The following is an 18,338-nucleotide window of genomic DNA, read 5'->3' as shown; positions in this document are numbered from 1 at the left end:
GCACGGCCTTGTTAAGAGAGCTTGCTTCACCGCCTTTGCACTGATGTACCTGTGGGTCGAAGGGGAAAAATGAGCGAATCAGAGGCGATAGAAGTCATGCCCGTGTAAGAGTCATGCCCGGGTAGCAATTCTTCATGCCCGTGTAGTAATTGCCTACCTTAAGGTACTTAAGTAGCGTACGTGGGCAGACCAGAGCGGAGCGTCGAGGCGAAGGCCTACTGCAGGGCTTGAGCCTCCATCAGCTGCGCGACTGTTCCTGTTCAACCTTAAACCAACGCCTACGTGGCTCAGGGTTGTACAACATCATCAGCACTCAAGCGTTGAAAGCATGTCTTGGTAGCGGGTATTCGCGATGCTGCCAGCACACGTGTACTTGCGCGGATCTCGTCCTGTTAGAGTAGACGAGGTACCCCCCTCCTGTGTCACGGTTGCGCCGCAAGAAAATCGGGCAACAGGTTAGGGAGTTCTTTGGGGTCGGCACATCGGCTTGAGCGCAGATGAAGATGTGACAAAGTATCCCTCGCACTTCACGTATCCCCATACGTACAAGACTCCGAGTCTCGAAGCCTTCTGTGATCGATTCCCAATTGAAGTCTTGCTATTTATCTCATTGCCCAGGCTCCATTGTGTGACAGTACAGATCCTGGCTGGTAAGTCAAATGACGATTGCCTACCTACCTACCTAGGTAGGTAGGTCTTGGAGCAGAGCTGCCAGTGATGCAGCGAGACCCCGCCGATAACGATACCGTACGGGAGGTTCTCGGCACGTCCAACGTTGAGCACCATTTTCCGATGTTTGTCGTTTCCTTGCAGTACAGCTCATGGTCGCCAATACCAACATTGGTTCCGCTGCCGTCATCCACAACACCATCGTGCCCCGCCTCAGCCTTGAGCTAAGCATTTCCGCGCGCCAGGTCTCTGTGGTCCCCTCGGCAATCTCAAACCAGGAATTTTTATGGCGTCCGATGCCGTTGACACCGATGACGTGTTCCACAATGTGTCTCAGCGCAGATGGTCGTGTGCGGTACTGACCTCCACAGATTTAGACTCTAACGACGGCAGCGGTGAGAGTCCGGGCCGCCAATCCCTTCTAAGAAGTCCAAGGGCATGGCCTGCAAGGCGGCGGACGCCGGCGATATCTATTCCGAGCCTGGCGCCGACAAGGTCGCCAAGAAGCGCCGTGCGGCGGAGTCCGTTGTCGATGAGGAGTGGCAGTGGTACCAGTAGTAGTCGTCCTGGAGGAGACCACGCCTAGTAAAGGCATTTCTACACGTCGGGACAGGCGTCCGTCAACGTGGCGCAGCTCTTAGCATGGGAGCGCGCCAGGCACCACGGTCAGCAGGAGACCTTCGTAGAACAGTTCGCGCTCGAAAGGAGTGACGAAGAGGATACGTCCGATCTGGATTTGTTCCTTCACTGGTTTCGACCAGCGCTGTTCGGTCTCGCTCCGTGTGCGGCACTGAGGGATGTCCTGGTTTAATATATGCTGAAAGTCCACCGATGAGTTGTTCAGATCGAAACATTTGAGAAGCGTGGTAGAAAACCGGGCGGGGGCGCTAGCCAGATATTGCGGTGCCGTACCCGGGTCGATGGTGAAGCCGAAGAGCCGCCAGCACGCCTTGGTAGGCCCTCTAGATATCGCGCGATCTCGTCCTCTTGATCGGCACTGACCGAGGCCTTGATGTGGTCGCTGCCCTAACAAATGTACTTGTGGAAGTAGACGCAGACATGGCCCCGGAGATCCGTACCTTCATGTACGCCTGGTATCACCGACAGAGTGAAGGAGTATAAGGCACACCCATTCATTACCGACCCGTACCGCACCCAGACCCTGCCTGAGCTGGGCCCTCTTAAGGACAATCCGGCCATCCTGCCTCCTTCGATAGTCTGAGTACCCATCAGAGTCCACGTTCGTGGACTTAATGCAGCAACAGTTCGTACACTTCTACCTAAGAACCATACACGGCGCACCTCCATTCAGCGCGCTGCAGGGCTCATGATCATCTGAGAGTCTACCAAGTCTCGCGGCGCCCCTATGGGACCGCGCTCTGGCGAAGCAAGCTCTGCTGAAATGAACGTATCGATGCCTTCCGAGGTCGAAACTCGCGCGGTCCCCGAGCAACACTAACAGGTGTAGGTACGGCGGGCCATGCTTGTGATACTCTATCGTTCAGATGACGCCGGTGCACACCCCGAAGTACAGCAAATGTGTTGTGTCTCGTAATAGCTAATTCACCTTAAAGGTGGAAAATCCGGGCCACGATATCAGGCTTCTCGTTCGACTCAGCGCCGACGCACGCCTCGAAACCTTCTCCCACCCAGGGTTGACCTTGAAGGTGAAGAACAGCGTAGGTCGGCCCGGGTGGCGCACGATAGCCATCAAGTCTTGGTGGTAGCTGGACACATATACTGGGAGCTCCCCCGATGCTTCGCGGGCAGGATAACACGTCGGCCGAGACCCTCAAGCGTGCTCCCTGCGGCGGCGTCAGGATGCTGGCGTCCGATGGCGTGCGCCACTTGCGTATAAGCGTCAGCACATAGCTCTTCCTGGTGTAGGCAGATCCATAGCAGGTTGCTGTTCGATAGAGGCACAGAGGTCGGCAACCGACTGCTGGAAGAGCCGCCCGTTGGCGAACAGGACCAGCTCAGACGGTCGAGGGGAGGCGTCCCGATGTCGTTGGAAGGTGATACCTGGCCTAGTTCAGGAAAGAGATGTACTCTCTCTTGCACCCGCTGCCGACGAAGAGGATGTTTGCGCGATCCCCGACGCCACCGTGCGGGAACATGAGCGAATAAGACAGCGGGCAGTAGGCAGGGTCGTTCGAGGGTGTAGAGAGGTAGGATTGCCCGCGACTGGCACCGTTGTCAGCCGTAACGACTCGAATGTCAAACGACCTGTTGCCCATCCTCGCTGGTGTCCGGCACCAAGGCCGCGATCTCGTCCGCCGTGGGGAAAACCTCCGTATGTCGGTTTGCACGACCAGGCGTAAGTCAGGGTTCAGAGTCGCACAGACCTGACCCGGACCTCAGTGCATCGAAGCCAGGCGATCTTCCGCCCCCTTGAGCTCCGCAAACGTGTTAGGCTGGTGCAATAGTCGCCACACCAGGTCTCGATGGAGGTTTATGGTCCTCGTAAGTCAGTGATCGGCGGCGATGGCCGGATCAAGAATATATAGTTGATCATAGCTCGCATTGTCAGCCCTGAGTGTAGTAAAGCTAACCCTGCACGGGCGCCGTAATGTCCCTGACCGAGGAGGCGTGATCGCGAATGCTCGGAGACTTAAGGAGATTATTCGTCATGTATGACGCGTTGTGGAGGACTGGGAGGTGACCGTACCCTTCCAAGGGCTTCTGCTTAAATTGGACAGAGACACTGTGAAGGCCATCGAAGGGTGATGCCCGATGGTATCAACTGACGACGCTGAGGAGATGGACTCCCGAATGGAGAAAGGCACAATCTTCAAGAATTTCAGCAAAGAACGGAAGTTGATCATTAGACAGGGCCTATGGTCTACAGGTCACACAATTCCCTCATTCACGAAAGCACATTCATATCTCCACCGAAAACATATACCACCAATAGTTACCTCATTTTTCGTACTGCAGTCTTTCTACACGGCCTTCTTCGGCACTGTGTCCGAGCTCGATGGCACTTTGCGCCGAGGATTGACACAATCCGATATCTCGCCAGTCAAGCTGTTGGCGTCTTGTCACCGGGCCGAAAACGTGGGACTAAGAGGGCGAATGAGCTGTCGAGTCATCAAGCAGGAAAACGGCAAGCTCTATTATGGACGAGAACGACCGAAGTGAACTCACTCGTTCAGTCTCCAGCCCATCGTCCCGTTCACTTCCGCACATTCCGACATGGACGTGCAGAGATTCTTCACACGGAGCAAGATACCCTTCCGAATATGGCTTAAGTGAAAGTCGCCGCAAAGGACTTGCAAGAGCAGGGCTTTGAATTATTCTCGATTGACCTGGAGAGTTTGATTCCGGGCATGCTACTAGATAAAGCATTCAAGCGCGGTGTTAATACTATCCTAGTCCTCCCGCAAAAGCTTATTGTGATAAGCAAGCCTCTGAAAGAGGCGATCGAAACACTAACGCGGGGAGCAGCCGACACTATCATACAATATCTTCGAGTAATAAAGACGAGCCCGGACAAGATATTATAATGTGAGCAATATCCGTCTGACAATGCTTTTCACCAAGCTGTAGCTGGCGTTCGTTTGAAGCACGCCACCCTTCCGGATATCCTTGAGAAAAAGCCTTATGAGGAACAAGTCTTTGCACTACATGCAAACGCGGCATTGTGGCTATACTACGCTCGCGACTGAGATGTAGGAGGCTTGCTAGTGAATGGCGCCACTACTGGATCAAGAGCGAGCCCTAGTAGGGGTCGAACCTCCCATGGCATCGTAGCATAGTCAAACGCTGAGGTCTGCAGCGGTGGACGATCGCTCAGACTAGGATAGAAGTGGCTGAAGATGGAAGGACTGTGTTCCAAGTGCTGGTACATGACTGTGGTTGTCAGGTCCTCGTCGTGTGAAGGCCCTCCTACATTTTGTCCTAGGCAGCCAATAAGCCAGCCGAACAAGTGATGATATGCCTCTCTCATGACTTGCCCTTCTATGCCGCTTGCTGTTTGGACAGCTTGAGTCATCTGGGATGATGCCATATACGATACGCGTGAGAGGTCCTCAGTAATGATCACACACCACATCTGGAGCAGGACGAGCCAGGACTCGTGGTGACCCTGCTGAACGAAGTATGAGCGGCTGCAGATGATGTGGCGAAGCCAGGCCCAAGACTGCTCTGCTTCTGGCTTCTTCTTCTCTCTGCGAGTTTTGATGAGGGCTTTGCGTATGAAAAGAGCTTTGTGTAGAGGGCACTCATCCCGCCAGAAAGCCTGAAGTTCGCCATTCATATCCAGGGAGTAACCTTCCTGGAGCAGTGTCGAGATAGCTGAGCATGGTCGAAAGAATGTCTCAGTACATCCGCAGCCATATTCCGCAGATACGCGCACCATACGTATGCCAGCTGAGGATTGTTTTGCTGACAACATCACACGTGTAACTCTTCCAAGACCATATCAAGAAAGGGGCGGCCTATACGGAAACTTATATGCGACACGTCTGGCCTGTACAGTCTCGGGCGCTATCTATTCCATGCTGACTTCATAGCTAGCTAAATAGGACCTTGGCACCAAGCGGTCAAAAGTCATCGCAGACGTTCAGGGGGGTGCGCGCCGAGACGCTAATCACGACTGGTCTCCACCACCTTCCCCAGTACCGACGATGACCTCATTTCGACCACAACAACGTCATTACTGTCGCAAGGAGCCTCAAATTGAAGCTGTAGGGCCTTCTCGCGATGCGCTTTCTCCTAGAACTCAATTGAACCTCATAGCTCTCTTTTTCGCTCAGTTTCACAATGGTTGGAATTGAGCACGATACGCCGACCCGGGCCCAGGTCCGCGGGGCATTGCAGTACCTGCAATGGAGCGGGCGCCTGTCGAATCGCACCACCCAAGCTAGCCACTCTGAAGCTATTGAGATGCACTCTAAAGAGGACGTTTTCAAGGGCTTTGGAGTCTCTGCTAGCCAGGGCTATGTATGGCTTCGAGAAGCACCTCTCCAGAACTCCAGGCACCCACGGGAGCCCTCGCCGTCGCCTACTGCACCCCCTAAGAAACGCTGTACTGACTGGCCCTCTCGACGGAACGCGAACAACCCTCATAAACCATACCGTATAGGACGTCCTGTAGGCTTCACTCTTGAGGACGGTGAGGACCTTCATTACTGGCTAATTAACCTCCCAGAAGAGGATAAATACCAAGGCTTCAGGCTCCCATAGCCAGTCGCAGCAGCTGAAGCAGACATCGACATCCACGTTACCGAGCGAACAATCCGCCGCCGCATGGGTGAAGTAGGGTACGGCACTCGCAACTCGTCGCAGAAGGACGGCCTCGACGATCCAACGAAGGCCAAGAGAGTTGCCTACGCAAAAAAGCAGCTTCTCGAAGGAAGCTGGGATAACGCAGAATGGCGGAGAACCTGCTTCTCTATGGACGAAGTCCATTTCGGCTTTTAACCTGCACTGACGACAAAGGTCCACCGCCGACCTGACTAACGTAACGAGCACTGGGTCGTCCAAACCAATGACCCCCAAAAGAAGAAGAAGAAGTTCCGGAATGCCTGCCGGACGATCAGAAATATAGAGCAGGACACTACAGGAGCAGATAGCCTAGCGGACGAGAACGAACAGACTCTTCTCCACGCTGTCTGGGCCGTTGGGTACGACTTCAAATCGAGGCTATATTGGTATACGATCCCGACGAATAAGAATGGCAAGATAACGGCGGAAGTACTCAAACCCATTCTAGGCCAGCTATTTACGGAGATACAGCAGCATGTTGGGCACCCGGGCTTCCGCCTATATATGGACAGCGATAGTAGCCATCACTCTAACGCATTGAGTGACTGGTGTAAAGACAACGACCGCTATATCGTGATAGGCCCAGCCCTCTCTCCTGACCTCAATTGGGTCGAGAGCTCCGTTAGACGTATCAAATGGCACGTCAAAAATAGCCCCCATTTGACGACTGACGACTTGAAGGCAGTCATCGAAGCAGGGCTTCAAAAATGCACTCGGAAGAAGGTCGACGACGACCTCAATAGTATGAAGCACCGATTTGAGCAGGTCATTGCAGCAAATGGCGATAGAACGAAGTACTAAGTTGATTGGATAGAGGCTCAAAAAAACCCCGCTTTTGTATGCAATTTGTATGGACGGCTGTAAATATTGTTAGCGCCGAGGAATTCAGGCTCCACACACGTCTGCGATGACTTTTGACCACTTGGTGCTTGGGAATGCCTACTACTCCTATGGGTCCGGTGAAAAATACAGTTTACGCAAGTGGAGCCCCCGAGTTCCGTAAAATTGCCAGGCTGGGTGGTAATCTATCCACAATGGCCGATTAATAATGACCTGCCCTTAAGTACGTCTGCCACACCAACTGACTGGGTCTCACATTCGAGGTACAGATCGTCCATGGCGCAGAGCCCAAGGATCAGACCAGTAGCCCGCCACTTCATTGCCAGACGAAAGCGGTCCAGCTTCGGAACCTGGGTAGAAAGGGAAGCTTCAACTGGAGAGATCCATAGGTGGACCCAGTCTCGTACAGGTCTCCGCACAGGTCAGTTAGCAAGAAGTTATAACCTGAGCCCAGCTAGGATGTGGCGGGACCGATGGTACTGAGAGGGGACTTGGTACCGAGCTTGGGTTAGTCCTCGCTTACTGATCTTGAAGACCGATCAGGCACTAAAGCCAGAGGCTGGCTCTCATGCGCATGTCTTCGTCATCTGTCCAGAACTTTGCTGCCATATCTACTGCGCTTAATGATCGTCCTTGCGTCAAACCTTGCTCCCATGTTGTTATGTGCTCGTGCCATGCGCTTACCTAGACGTCCGACGCACTAAGCGGGAGCCATGCCTTGATCCTCTGCCCGAAGTACGCACTGGACAGTGCGCGGCTTGTCATGGCAGCACCTTTTTTGTCGAGCACGGTTTCAGACAGCAAGATAACATCTCGGAAGTAATTGTGGCGGAGCAGGGAGGTGCGTATGTCAAGTTGACTGCTGAAACACTGCTGGGGCCGAGCAGGTCATCCAGAAGCTGAAGAGCGTCCACAATGTTGTGGTGATTCTGGGAAGTGCCGTGACGCCAAACCAGCGTGCCAGCCCTGGCATATGCCATGGGGTCACCGAGAGGAGACTGTGCGATGTGAAGTCGCTGGCAACTGGTGATAAAGGAAGACTCTATCGGACAGCTCTCGTCGTTTCCCCGCTGTTAATGCACACGATGACGTTTCCGGCTGAGCAAGCATTCCAGGGTCGATGCCATTGGCTCCTCAATCTGGGCATGCGACTGCTCGAGCACGATGACGATCACGGGAGAGCGACAAGCACAGTGGGCGGCTGCACACGATAACTTGATCGAGCGAGGGAGGGGTCATCAGACTTCGAAGTGCCAGCTCTGACACGAATGAGCTGAGTGTCGGCAGTAAGCCACTGTGATAAGAGAGCAGCTCACGAGCCAGGATTGGCCGAGCAGCCAGTGCCTCTTGGGCGGAGCAGCATGAGCTCCGCAGCCGGCCACATGGAGACTGTGTCAATGCAGGGTCCACTTCTAAGCGCACTCCATTTGGCGGCTCCTTCTCTTTGCTGCACCCCGCAGCCCGCTGCTCCGGCGTTCCTCGCCCTGTGGCACGGGTAGTGGGAGCTGGGGTAGTCTGCGAAACACCCATCGCATCGTCTTCCCAGGTTGATTCACGACCAACCGATGGTAGGTTTGGGATCCCCTGCTCAAGTGGACCAACTGAGGTGCAACCGGAGGTCCCAACACAGTGCTTGCTCCTCCAGGACTCGCAATGACCCGGGAGGTGACTTGTCATGCACATTGGCCACGGTTCATCCCGCCATGCGCGTAAAGGCTCGAGGAGTAGTTCGGGGGCGTGAGGCACCACGCGTCAAGCGCGTCTTGGCGAGGTTCCGAGCCGTGTTTGCCAGGCCCCCGTGAGTTCTCACAGGGGCTGGCTGGCGCTAATGCGCTTTCGAGACTGCTGTGAGGAGCCAACTGCGCTGGCTCGACATAACTTCTCCCCACTTGACACGGGGAAATAGCCAGCACCTTGGACATATCTGAGCGACCGCCACGCAGTGCGCACGACCGTGTCGGCTGCTCTTTCTGTCAGAGTGGCGACAGCTACTTAAGCCATATTTTCAGCCTCGGTCACGCCGCCAGTCGCCGCATACCAAGATGGCGACGTGCCTGGCGCTGTTTTCCCTGGACTCGCACCACCACGCCACCAGCACCAGTGCTGGGACGACTCTCTTGCCCCGCACCAAAGATATTGTGTCGTGCATCAATGATGCCATTCACGTCCTTCTCCCGTGCTCGGCAAGCCTGGCAGGGCTTAAGACGCTTGAAGACGTCCTCATCCAGGGTTTGCTCGACGTAAGGTGCGAACAGACGCAGGTGGGCGACACACGGGCACGATCTCCCCAACTTCAAGACGAATGTTCCGACGCAAGTTACACGAGCATCACGTTTGATACCAGTCGGCAACATCGGAGGAGGAGGCCTCGATCCGCGGAGCGCAGCGTTCCCGGTACATCCTGCCTGCATCTGACCCGCAACTCTCTCTCAACCTGTCGCATCCTGCTGCTGCCGCACCCGACAAAGAGACGACCCCGATCAACGATGCTGCTGCGCCACATGCAGCGGCGGTGGTGAGGACCCTCGAGGAGGATCAGCAGAGCAATGTTAGTGACGGAGGAGCGGCCGATCCTGTTCACCAGCACCCGAGCTGTGGCCGAGTGCCTTTGTCCAGCGCACCAATGTCTGAGGATGGCTCTGCAAGCAGCAGTGGCCACGCCTGCGACTGACTGTGGCCGTGCCGGCACTGCGACGACGGCCGATCCTCTCAATAGTGGCTCAGATCCCCAGCGGCCAGACGACAACGACCTTTTGAGCACCGTGGCAGACGAACACCGTGGCAGAGCTCATGAGTCTAGCGACACTCAATCCGGTCCAGATGCGGCCACTAGTAGCGATGCTACCCTCGTGTCCAGGGGCAATCAGCATCATTCTGCCACTACAGCGACTGGGCGCTTTAACTTGCGGTCAAAGAGAGAGCACGCGGACGTCGCGGCGGATAGCCCGGCGAAGCAAACAGAGGGCGGTCACTCGGGCAAGGCAAGCAGGTCGCGGCCCAAGCAAAAGAAGCGAAAGTCCCAGACTCGGATGCGCGACCACACAGTGGAGAGCATGGCCAGGCTTGCTGGAGCGAAGTCGACCAAGCGTGTTCCGGAAAGCATCGACGAGAAGACTATGCATTCGCAGTACTTTAGAACACAGCCCGCAGGAACGATGGACCATGAAATCGACGCTTTCTCCGAGCTCTAAGAAACCTACTCTTCTGCTACCAGTATAAGTCGACGCCTCCATTCTCAACCACCCTGCCCAGGCCCATCACAACAGACGCCGAGCTCCCAACAAGATGCATGCCGACCAAGGTAGTGTGGCCAGGACAAGGGCTTTGCGGCGGCAACCTAGCAATCTCAATTTAGGGCCCAGTGTACTGTCAATAGGATATGATAAGTCCACCCTCCGCCTCGCGACCAGGGCGCATCACGACCAGGGGTCGCGACACGACGCGTTCAAACACCCCACCATACAATCTGCCATATAAACCTGTTTCCTCGCGTCTCTCTGCGACATAATTACGACCATTACAAACCCCAAAAATGAGGCTATCGTCATGGTGCCAAAAGACTACCAATTGCGCGCCCGCCGCGCACTGGACGACATCGAGGCTGGCGTACCTATTGCGACAGCTGCCAAACTACACGAAGTCGACAGATCCTACCTACGTCGTCGCCTCAAGGCCGTTCCAACCTTCAAGTAAAAATACCAAGTCCGACAAGCCCTCTCCGTCACCCAGGAAGACTATATGGTCTCCTGGGCCCTCGACCAAGCCAAGCTGGGCTATGCAGCACCATTGAAGCAATTCAAGCACTTCGCGATGCGGCTGCTGTCGATCGACGACCCCGCCGCACATCTTGGGCAGCACTGGTACCGTCGTTTCATCCACCGAAACCCAACCTTGACAACCTCGAGATCACGACTTATCGAATACAAACGGTACAACGGTGCCTGCACGGCCAACATTGATATCTTCTTCGACCGGTTGACGTCATTGCAGCGCAGAAAGGTGCAGCCCGAGAATATCTAGAACGTAGACGAGTGCGGAGTGGCAGAAGGCCTAGGTTACAATGGCTTCGTGGTTAGTGATACTCTGCGTAAGTTCACGTTGAAAAAGGACGGCGCTAGGAGGACCTGGATTACGATAATCGAGGCTATTTCTGCCGGCGGTCGTTCCATCCCTCTATTGGTTATCTTCAAGGGCCAGTCCGTTCAATAGTAATGGTTTCCTGATGTCAAAATCGATCGATGGAAGCATTAGTGTTTTGAGACTTCACCAAACGGGTGGACCAGCGATGATATTGCGCTGAAATGGCTCAAGGAGTTGTTCATCCCTAACACGGTTCCTGCTATTCCTGGTCAGTGGCGATGCCTTCTCCTAGACGGCCATAAGTCGCACGTAACAGAGGAATTCATAGCGGAATGCTTTATTAACAAGATCTGGCTGATTTACCTCCCGGCTCATACCTCACATGTTCTTCAGCCACTTGACGTAGGCGTGTTCTCGGCGGTGAAGTCGGCCTACCGTACAGCGGTTACAGAGGTTGCTTACGACACCATGAACGAGACCCCAGGCAAGCGGGAGTTTCTTGAGGCATATGAAACTGCGCGCAAAAGCAAGATGAACAAGGAGAACATAATGGCCGGCTTCAGAGGCACAGGGGTGTGGCCACACAATAGGTCAAAAGCGTTGAGCTCCCGGTTGATGTTGACCCCTGAGGAGTCGCAGTCGACATCTCAAGATGGCCCAAATCAGGCCCAAATGACGTCTACAGAGCCGGACTTTTTGACGCCCTTATGCGCAATTGACGTCAAAACGCCAAAAACAGGTCGCGATATCTATGCATTGCATCAGGTACTGATAAAATGCGATTCTGCGCTGGCGATAGCGACGTGCAGGAAGCTGTTCCAGAAGGTGGCGAAGGCAATCGAGACTTCGAACCTCCGATACACCACTGCAGAACACCAAAAAGACCGCTGCAAGCTGCATTGGAGGCTTCAAAGTCGACCCGGATCCCAACAAAGACTTCGTTACCGTTATAAACGTCGAACGTGCGAAGAGAGGTGCGGCGGGAGATGGGGTCGGACATCAGCACAGATAACAACACCGACAGTAGCGACGACGAGGTGGAGCTAATTGAAAGTGATAGTGATGAGGAGAGTTGCATAGAGGCGCAGGTCAATTAATTTAAAGCCTTTTTATTGGGTGGCTGACGAGCTATTGCAGAGTGACGGCGAGGTTGACGATGCCTTCATGCGCAGGTGGGGGGTGGTCGCGAGGGGGTCTGGTCGCGAGGCGGAGGGTGAACTTAGAGGGAGGAGGATGGAAGGGGGCGGTAGTCACTCAGGGAAGCCCCTTGGCAGGCACAATGATTAGTTGCTGGGAGAATGGAAAGTTATGCCGCAGTAGGACCCGTACCTAAGAGTCAAAGTGCATGGACGAAGAAGGGTGGGCTAGTCCTGGAGACATTTGCGGTGATAAACCTATAGATACGTCATGGTCGATGTCGCGAGTGCGCAGTCAGAGCTGCCAGGCATTTCACAATCACGCCTTTGAGCTGGCACGACCGGGCGGCAGGCACAGACACAGTGTTGGGCTCGTACAGCACGATTCGTAAGCAGAGACCATCATGCTTTTTGCAGTCATGCGAGGCTATAGCCCAGGATACATCTAGGACCAGCAGTCTGGAGAACAAAGGAATGATCATTCAGCTAATTAAACTATTTCAGCTCACAGTATACATCCAAAACCCGTGCCGTACAATTTGCCAAGGCACAATAAAACCCATCTCTACCACAGCTCGCAAGTCGGCTCCTTGACGGGACAGTTGAAGCTCTCTCTGAACTCGCGCGAATTGGCCGTCGTGCCCAAAATGCGGGCCCAAGCCGGCGAGTGAGGGTCCGTGTAGATGTAGTTGATGGCCTGCTCCTTACGGATCTTGCCACACCAGAAGTTGGCATAGAATATGAAGAAGAGCTGATCTTGCGAGAAGAACTCCAGCCCCGGGAGATTCTTGTCGGGCTGAGTGTCTTGTCGCTGCTTCCACGCAGCGAAGGCGGCAGCCACACCGCCGGCATCGGCAATGTTCTCGCCGAGTGTCAACTTGCCATTCACATGGAGCGGCTTCCCGTCGGTGCCCTCCACGGTGAAATTGCCATGTTGAGCAACGAAACAGTCTGCGCGCTTTGTGAATTCCTTGACAGTACGCCCGGTCCACCAGTCTGTGAAGTTGCCATGCTCATCGTAGTGTCTGCCGGAGCTATCAAAAGCGTGTGACAGCTCGTGTCCCGCAACAGAAGCGAAGGCACCATACGAGAGGTAGCTGGGAAGGTCGACGTCAAACACGGGGAACTGCATGATGCCCGCGGGGAAGACAATCTCGTTGCCAACTGGATTGTAGTAGGCATTAATAATGTCAGCCTGCATGCCCCATTCGTTGTGGTCGACAGGTTTGCCCAGCGACGACCAGCTCTTGTCAGAACTCCATTTGGCGCTGCTCAGGGTGTTCTTGAAGAAGGAGTCTGAGATGGGAAGATCTTTGTAATAGTCTCTCAAGGCGGGTGGCTCCATGATGTTGGGCGGCTTAGTCGGATACCCAATCTTCTGATCGATGTTCTTGACCTTGTTGACAGCAAGCTCCTTGACGGATTCGTCCATCCAGCTCAGACCGTTCAGCTTGGAGATGAACTGGTGCTTGATATCAGTGATGATTTCATCGCCAAATTTCTTGGCCTCCTCAGAGAATGCTGCCTCGATATAGAATCTGCTGAGGATCCAGCCGATTGTTCCGTCGACGTGGCGCAGGCAGGTTTTCCACCTTTCCGTCTTGGTCTCAGGGTCCTGCCATCAACAGTGAGCAATGGAATCGTCCAGCCTGACTGCTCATTTCACTCACTCTGCCGCTCAGCACATTGTTGAACCGTGAGATGGGCTTGACCTCTGGTGCCTCGATGGCGCTAGCATAGCTGTAAATCACTTTCCAGATAAAGTAGCTTTGCAGTACTCTCTTGGGCGTGTCGGCGATCAAGTTGGATGTCTTGGTCAGAAACTCTGGGAAGGCCAGTAGCATTGAGCTGTCTTTGTAGTCCTTAGGAGCAAGTGCTCTGACAGTCTTGTCAAGCCGCAGCGCAGGTCCAAGCTCCCCAACCTTGTCAATCTTTTCGATGTTGTAGTATTTCTAGACGCGTTAGCAAAAGTCTCATCATATTTTGTGAGGCATACGTACTGTGACGTCCTGGAGATCTTCCGGAGGTGGGGTAATTTCAGCAATTTTGACTTCTAACTCTACGACAGCCTTGGCCAGTACTGACGCAGACTTCTTCCAAGTCTCATGGGGGAGTAGAGTGCTGAAGACTTCTTCCAGAAGTTTCTGGTATGATGCCAAAGTGTCCTTGTCCTTGTAGTACTCCGGGGATGGGAGGGTGATGCCATCTGGGAATGCTTGGACAATCAGCAATTCCTATCAATCACATATTAGCGGACTCCGACTCCAGACAAGCAGACAATCGCGCACAGCACTCACGGGGTCCTTGTCATCTGCACCAATGAAGAGCTGCTCAAAGGAGCCAACCCCAATTTTCTCCAGGAATTCGATCGTCTGATGAAGAGACCCAAGCTCGCCTTCTGTCATGGGCTGGCCAAGCCCTCCCTCTGCCACATCATCGGCAAGCTCGAGATGTAATGCTACCGACTTGATGAGCTCCATAAGAGGCTCGGTTCCGACATTCTCGATCGCAGTCTCATTGATACAGGCGCCAAAGGACGTTTGCATCTTTCGGAAGTTCTCTTCGTCCGTGTTTGCAGTCGTGTGCGCGAGGTTCATCGGGGAGAAGGCGGAGTGCTAGCTGTTGTCAGCGTGTTTTCTTGCAGCACGGAATTTGCCCAGATCGTGGTTTTACCTTTGATTGACCTGGATAGGGTGACTCCAGTATGTGGCGGAGGATTGTCTGGCCAGTATCAGACATCTGAGAGGCGGTGGAAAAGGAGCTTCGGTCCTGAGGAATATCATGGCGAGCATTGAATCCGTCGCAGACCAGAGAGTCAAAGTTGGTGCAAGCATCAATGTTCTTGTAATCGGGAGAGAGGTTGTCTGACACAGGATGAGCCTTGCACGAACGAGATTCAGCGAGTTATTTGGACTTACACAGCAGCTCGGATGCTGCGTGGATGCAAGCGGCGGTGGTGCAAAGAGGGACTGCGGTATCTGCATTTCTGCCCTTCTTGCCGCGGTCCAAGACTAATGAGAACGAAGGATGAGTACAAGCTCATGATGGTATATCAATACCCAAGAGGGAGATACTAGCATACCTCCGGCGAGGACCAGGATGGCGATGAAGGCCACAATGATGAACACGCTGACGCAGATGGAGACCCAGCGACGAAGCCTTGCCTGTCTGACCTGCTCGTCCAAGGGCGTGTCGTCGACATTGCTCTGGTTGCCGGCCTCGGGGGCCTCGTTGGGAAGCAGCGGGGTCCGCTCGTTGTTGCCCGACATGGTGATGAAGCCCGGGTGGGTGCTGGTCGTGTACGATGATCGATTGTCGTGCCTATGTGGCTGAAGGCTTCAGCGCCGGTCCTCGGGCAGGGGATGACGCGTTGAACTGGGGAGCTGCGCCAGACCAGCCGGGCTTGTGGGACGTGGAGTTTAGGTCACAACTGTGAGGTTACGCGGCGGGCGTCCGAGTTGCGATGATGGGAGACGAGACCGAAGCTGTCCCCTACCAGCTGGATGAGTTGAGGAGGGAGAGAGGGTGAGCAAGTGCTGGGAGGAAGCTCGGGCGAGCTTGGTTGCTTGGGGAGCAGGAGCTGAGCTTGACGCTTGGGAGCTAGACTGGCTCGGAGCTTGTGACGTGTGGGCTGCAGGCACGCGCCTGCTAAAGATATGACTGCCAGGCAAGTGGACCCTGCCGGGTTTCTGACCCTGCATGCCAGCCAGGGTGCTCCTCGCTGTTAACCACGTTGCGGTTGCGGTAGGCGTAGCACTGTGACGCCAGCGCGTACATACTTGGGTCCAGCACGGGCTGACCCGAGCGTCGAGCCCCAGCTTCCCCGCATCGGGATGCCTGCCTGGCCCTGAGTGGAGCACGGGATTGGGACAAGATGACGGCATCTGGGAATCCCACGCACATGCGGGGTCCAGACTCCTTCGATCTCGGATCTCGACGTCGCAGACCACTCCGAGCCGTCAAGGTTTGCGCAGGGGATCAGTGCGACTGACCGACACAGCTACGGCTTCGAGCAGGTGGGCCATGTCAAGATGAAGCTCTCTAGTCTCGAGGCGTGGTATCAGGCATATATCGCAGAGGACGACAACGCCACTGGCGTAGACTCAGCCGTCGTCCAGGCTGTCAAGTCCGACTACCTCGATGACGATCTGGTCAATTCACGTGTTCAAAGTCTCCGGGCAACGGCATGCGTCGAGCAAGGTTTCTGCCATCAGTGCAAGCATCTTCTTGAACATTGGCCGAGCCTTCCCAGAGATGTGTTGCGGGCTCATCGAATTGCGCGGGTCCTGGAGACGGAAGAGGTCGAGGCAGCAGCCCTCGAAGGCTGCAGGTTTTGCACATTCATCTTCTACCGGCTGAATTTTCAGGGTCTTCTCAGAACATTTCGAAAAATTGAGGCACGACTTCGGAGGCTTGGGCTCCCTGCAACAGCCTCTCTAGCCGTCCAGAACTGGACAGAGCTCGACTTCACCCCTCAGCTGCTGTGGGTCAATTTTCCTGGAAAGAGTGCGAGCGAGTACGGTTCCCCAAGGGCGGAATCCTCACATTTCGAGTCACATGTCATGTCACCCCTCTGTACGCTGAAACCCCCAACGCGCGATGTCCGAACGAACCCTTCACTAATGCGGCTGAAGCGACGCTTTGGCGAGAGTATCGTGACGATGTCGACCTGGCCAGGACCTGGCTCGAAAGATACTGTGAATCACATAATCTCTGCGCCCGGCGTGGCGTGGAGGAGCACACGAAGCCCTCTAGGTTGATCTCGATTAAGAATGATGTTCCCCGACTTGAGATCACTTCAGAATGGGGGACGATACCTCCGTATGCCACACTCAGCTATTGCTGGGGAAGACAGAAGTTCCTCATGCTCACCGAAGATAATCTTGAACGCTTTATGGAAGGCATACCACTTGTGAGCATGCCCAAGACTTTCCAGGATGCCATCGTGGTACTTCGGGCACTCGGCCTCTCATACGTCTGGATCGATGCGCTGTGCATTATTCAGGACGAGCCTGACAGGCCGATTGGACGTACGAGGCGGGCCTCATGTGCTCTGTGTACGGCGGCTCCCACCTCAACTTAGCAGCCACAGGCGCAACAAGCGTCCACGAAGGATTATTCACGCGGGCACAGCACTCTAGCGGCGGGTTTTATGCCCAAATTACTGTGATTAACGAGTCGACCGGCCGTGGGGATCATTCGCTAATCCACAACTTTCATTCCCCACTGGTATATGAGGAGTCAACTACAGAAACTCACCTGGCACGTCGTGCCTGGACGCTACAGGAGAAGCTTCTGGCTCCACGGACGCTCATTTGGGGACTTGGGTATGTTCTGGGAGCGCCGTCATGGTATCGCTTCGGAATTTCTGCCTGAGGGTTCTCCCAACAAGCTGGGAATTCATCTCGTCCGGCCGGAGGACGAAGCATGGCCCTGGCATGAGATCGTCAACATCTATTCTGCAGCTCATCTCACATTTGGGTCGGACCGCCTCCCTGCCCTGTCTGGGATCGCGGCCCGGCAAGGCAGCCTCGTGGGCGGTGGCTATCTTGCCGGCATGTGGCAAGACAGGCTTGCAATGCAGCTGGACTGGAGGGCCAGAGAAACGAGACCAAGGCCAGAGAGGAGAGCGCCGTCGTGGTCGTGGGGGTCTATCCCCGGCAGCGTTGAATGGGCAGACGTCTGGCACAGCGGGCTGATGGGCACGAGAGACACAGGCCAGTATGTCCATGTGGTCGAGGCATGGACGAAACCTTCAGGCCCTGATCCGTACGGCGCCATCACTGCAGGACGCTTAACTCTTGCATGCTCTGCTGCGGCGCGCGGACATATCCAGTCGTGTGCGCATGACGAAGAGGACGAGGCTTGTGCTAAGCTGATACTCGAGCCTGGCCTGCAGGAAGTTCCCATCAGCCTGGATTGTCTCGACGCAGATTTCGAATCCGACACGCGCTGTGCATACTTGTTGCCGATTTTTCGCGGACATACAGAGAACAGATATCCGCGCGAAGGAGTCTACAACTTTGATGTACTGGAGCCGCATGGCAACGGGCCAGGGACGTTCCGCCGCATTGGATCGTTCAAACTTCGCGACAAGCCCTGCCCAGAAGCGCGCGTCGTCAAAGAGGACTGCAAGTATCACCAGGTTCTTTCAGTTCTGGGCGAAACGGGCGGAGCCACAGCAGAGAAGATCTGTAATAGTATTCTCGTGGATAGTGAGCATCCCGGTGCACGCTTTGTGATAAACATCGAATAGACGTGGTTCTTCGCTGTGCCATCAATATGTTACATATTCCATGCCATCAACATTACGTACCATAGCTTTATCAGCGAATGTCAGCCACA

At 54.8% G+C, this 18,338-nt stretch overlaps 4 protein-coding genes across 4 annotated transcripts; 2 read left to right on the top strand and 2 right to left on the bottom strand.

Annotated features, from left to right (window-relative positions):
* Window positions 1-4,321: 4,321 nt before the first annotated feature.
* Window positions 4,322-5,029, bottom strand: B0I36DRAFT_353393 (uncharacterized protein; the record flags this gene model as incomplete). The annotated part of the gene is made up of 1 exon (XM_046157204.1): window positions 4,322-5,029. One exon carries the CDS (start codon window positions 5,027-5,029, stop codon window positions 4,322-4,324), a length of 708 nt encoding a protein of 235 aa, XP_046008804.1.
* A 4,381-nt stretch (window positions 5,030-9,410) lies between these two features.
* On the top strand, window positions 9,411-9,968 carry B0I36DRAFT_367120 (uncharacterized protein; the record flags this gene model as incomplete). The annotated part of the gene is made up of 1 exon (XM_046159411.1): window positions 9,411-9,968. The coding sequence occupies one exon, from the start codon at window positions 9,411-9,413 to the stop codon at window positions 9,966-9,968; it is 558 nt and encodes a 185-aa protein (XP_046008803.1).
* A 2,483-nt stretch (window positions 9,969-12,451) lies between these two features.
* Window positions 12,452-15,546, bottom strand: B0I36DRAFT_167182 (endothelin-converting enzyme). The gene is made up of 7 exons (XM_046148739.1): window positions 15,076-15,546; window positions 14,912-15,004; window positions 14,667-14,857; window positions 14,291-14,608; window positions 13,994-14,227; window positions 13,664-13,945; window positions 12,452-13,608 (listed from the first exon to the last, which is right to left on the bottom strand). Exons 1-7 carry the CDS (start codon window positions 15,260-15,262, stop codon window positions 12,559-12,561), a joined length of 2,355 nt encoding a protein of 784 aa, XP_046008802.1. The 5' UTR covers window positions 15,263-15,546; the 3' UTR covers window positions 12,452-12,558.
* Window positions 15,547-16,024: 478 nt separating this feature from the next.
* B0I36DRAFT_376864 (uncharacterized protein) lies at window positions 16,025-18,249 on the top strand (the record flags this gene model as incomplete). The annotated part of the gene is given in 4 exon segments (XM_046160503.1): window positions 16,025-16,552; window positions 16,729-16,968; window positions 17,013-17,324; window positions 17,335-18,249. 4 exon segments carry the CDS (start codon window positions 16,025-16,027, stop codon window positions 18,247-18,249), a joined length of 1,995 nt encoding a protein of 664 aa, XP_046008801.1.
* Window positions 18,250-18,338: the final 89 nt, after the last annotated feature.

Source organism: Microdochium trichocladiopsis (assembly GCF_020744255.1).
Source record: "Microdochium trichocladiopsis strain MPI-CAGE-CH-0230 chromosome Unknown B0I36scaffold_9, whole genome shotgun sequence".
In the NCBI taxonomy this organism is placed as follows: domain Eukaryota; kingdom Fungi; phylum Ascomycota; class Sordariomycetes; order Xylariales; family Microdochiaceae; genus Microdochium; species Microdochium trichocladiopsis.
Note: the sequence above shows the minus strand (reverse complement) of the source record. Positions and strands in the feature narration are given on the sequence as shown.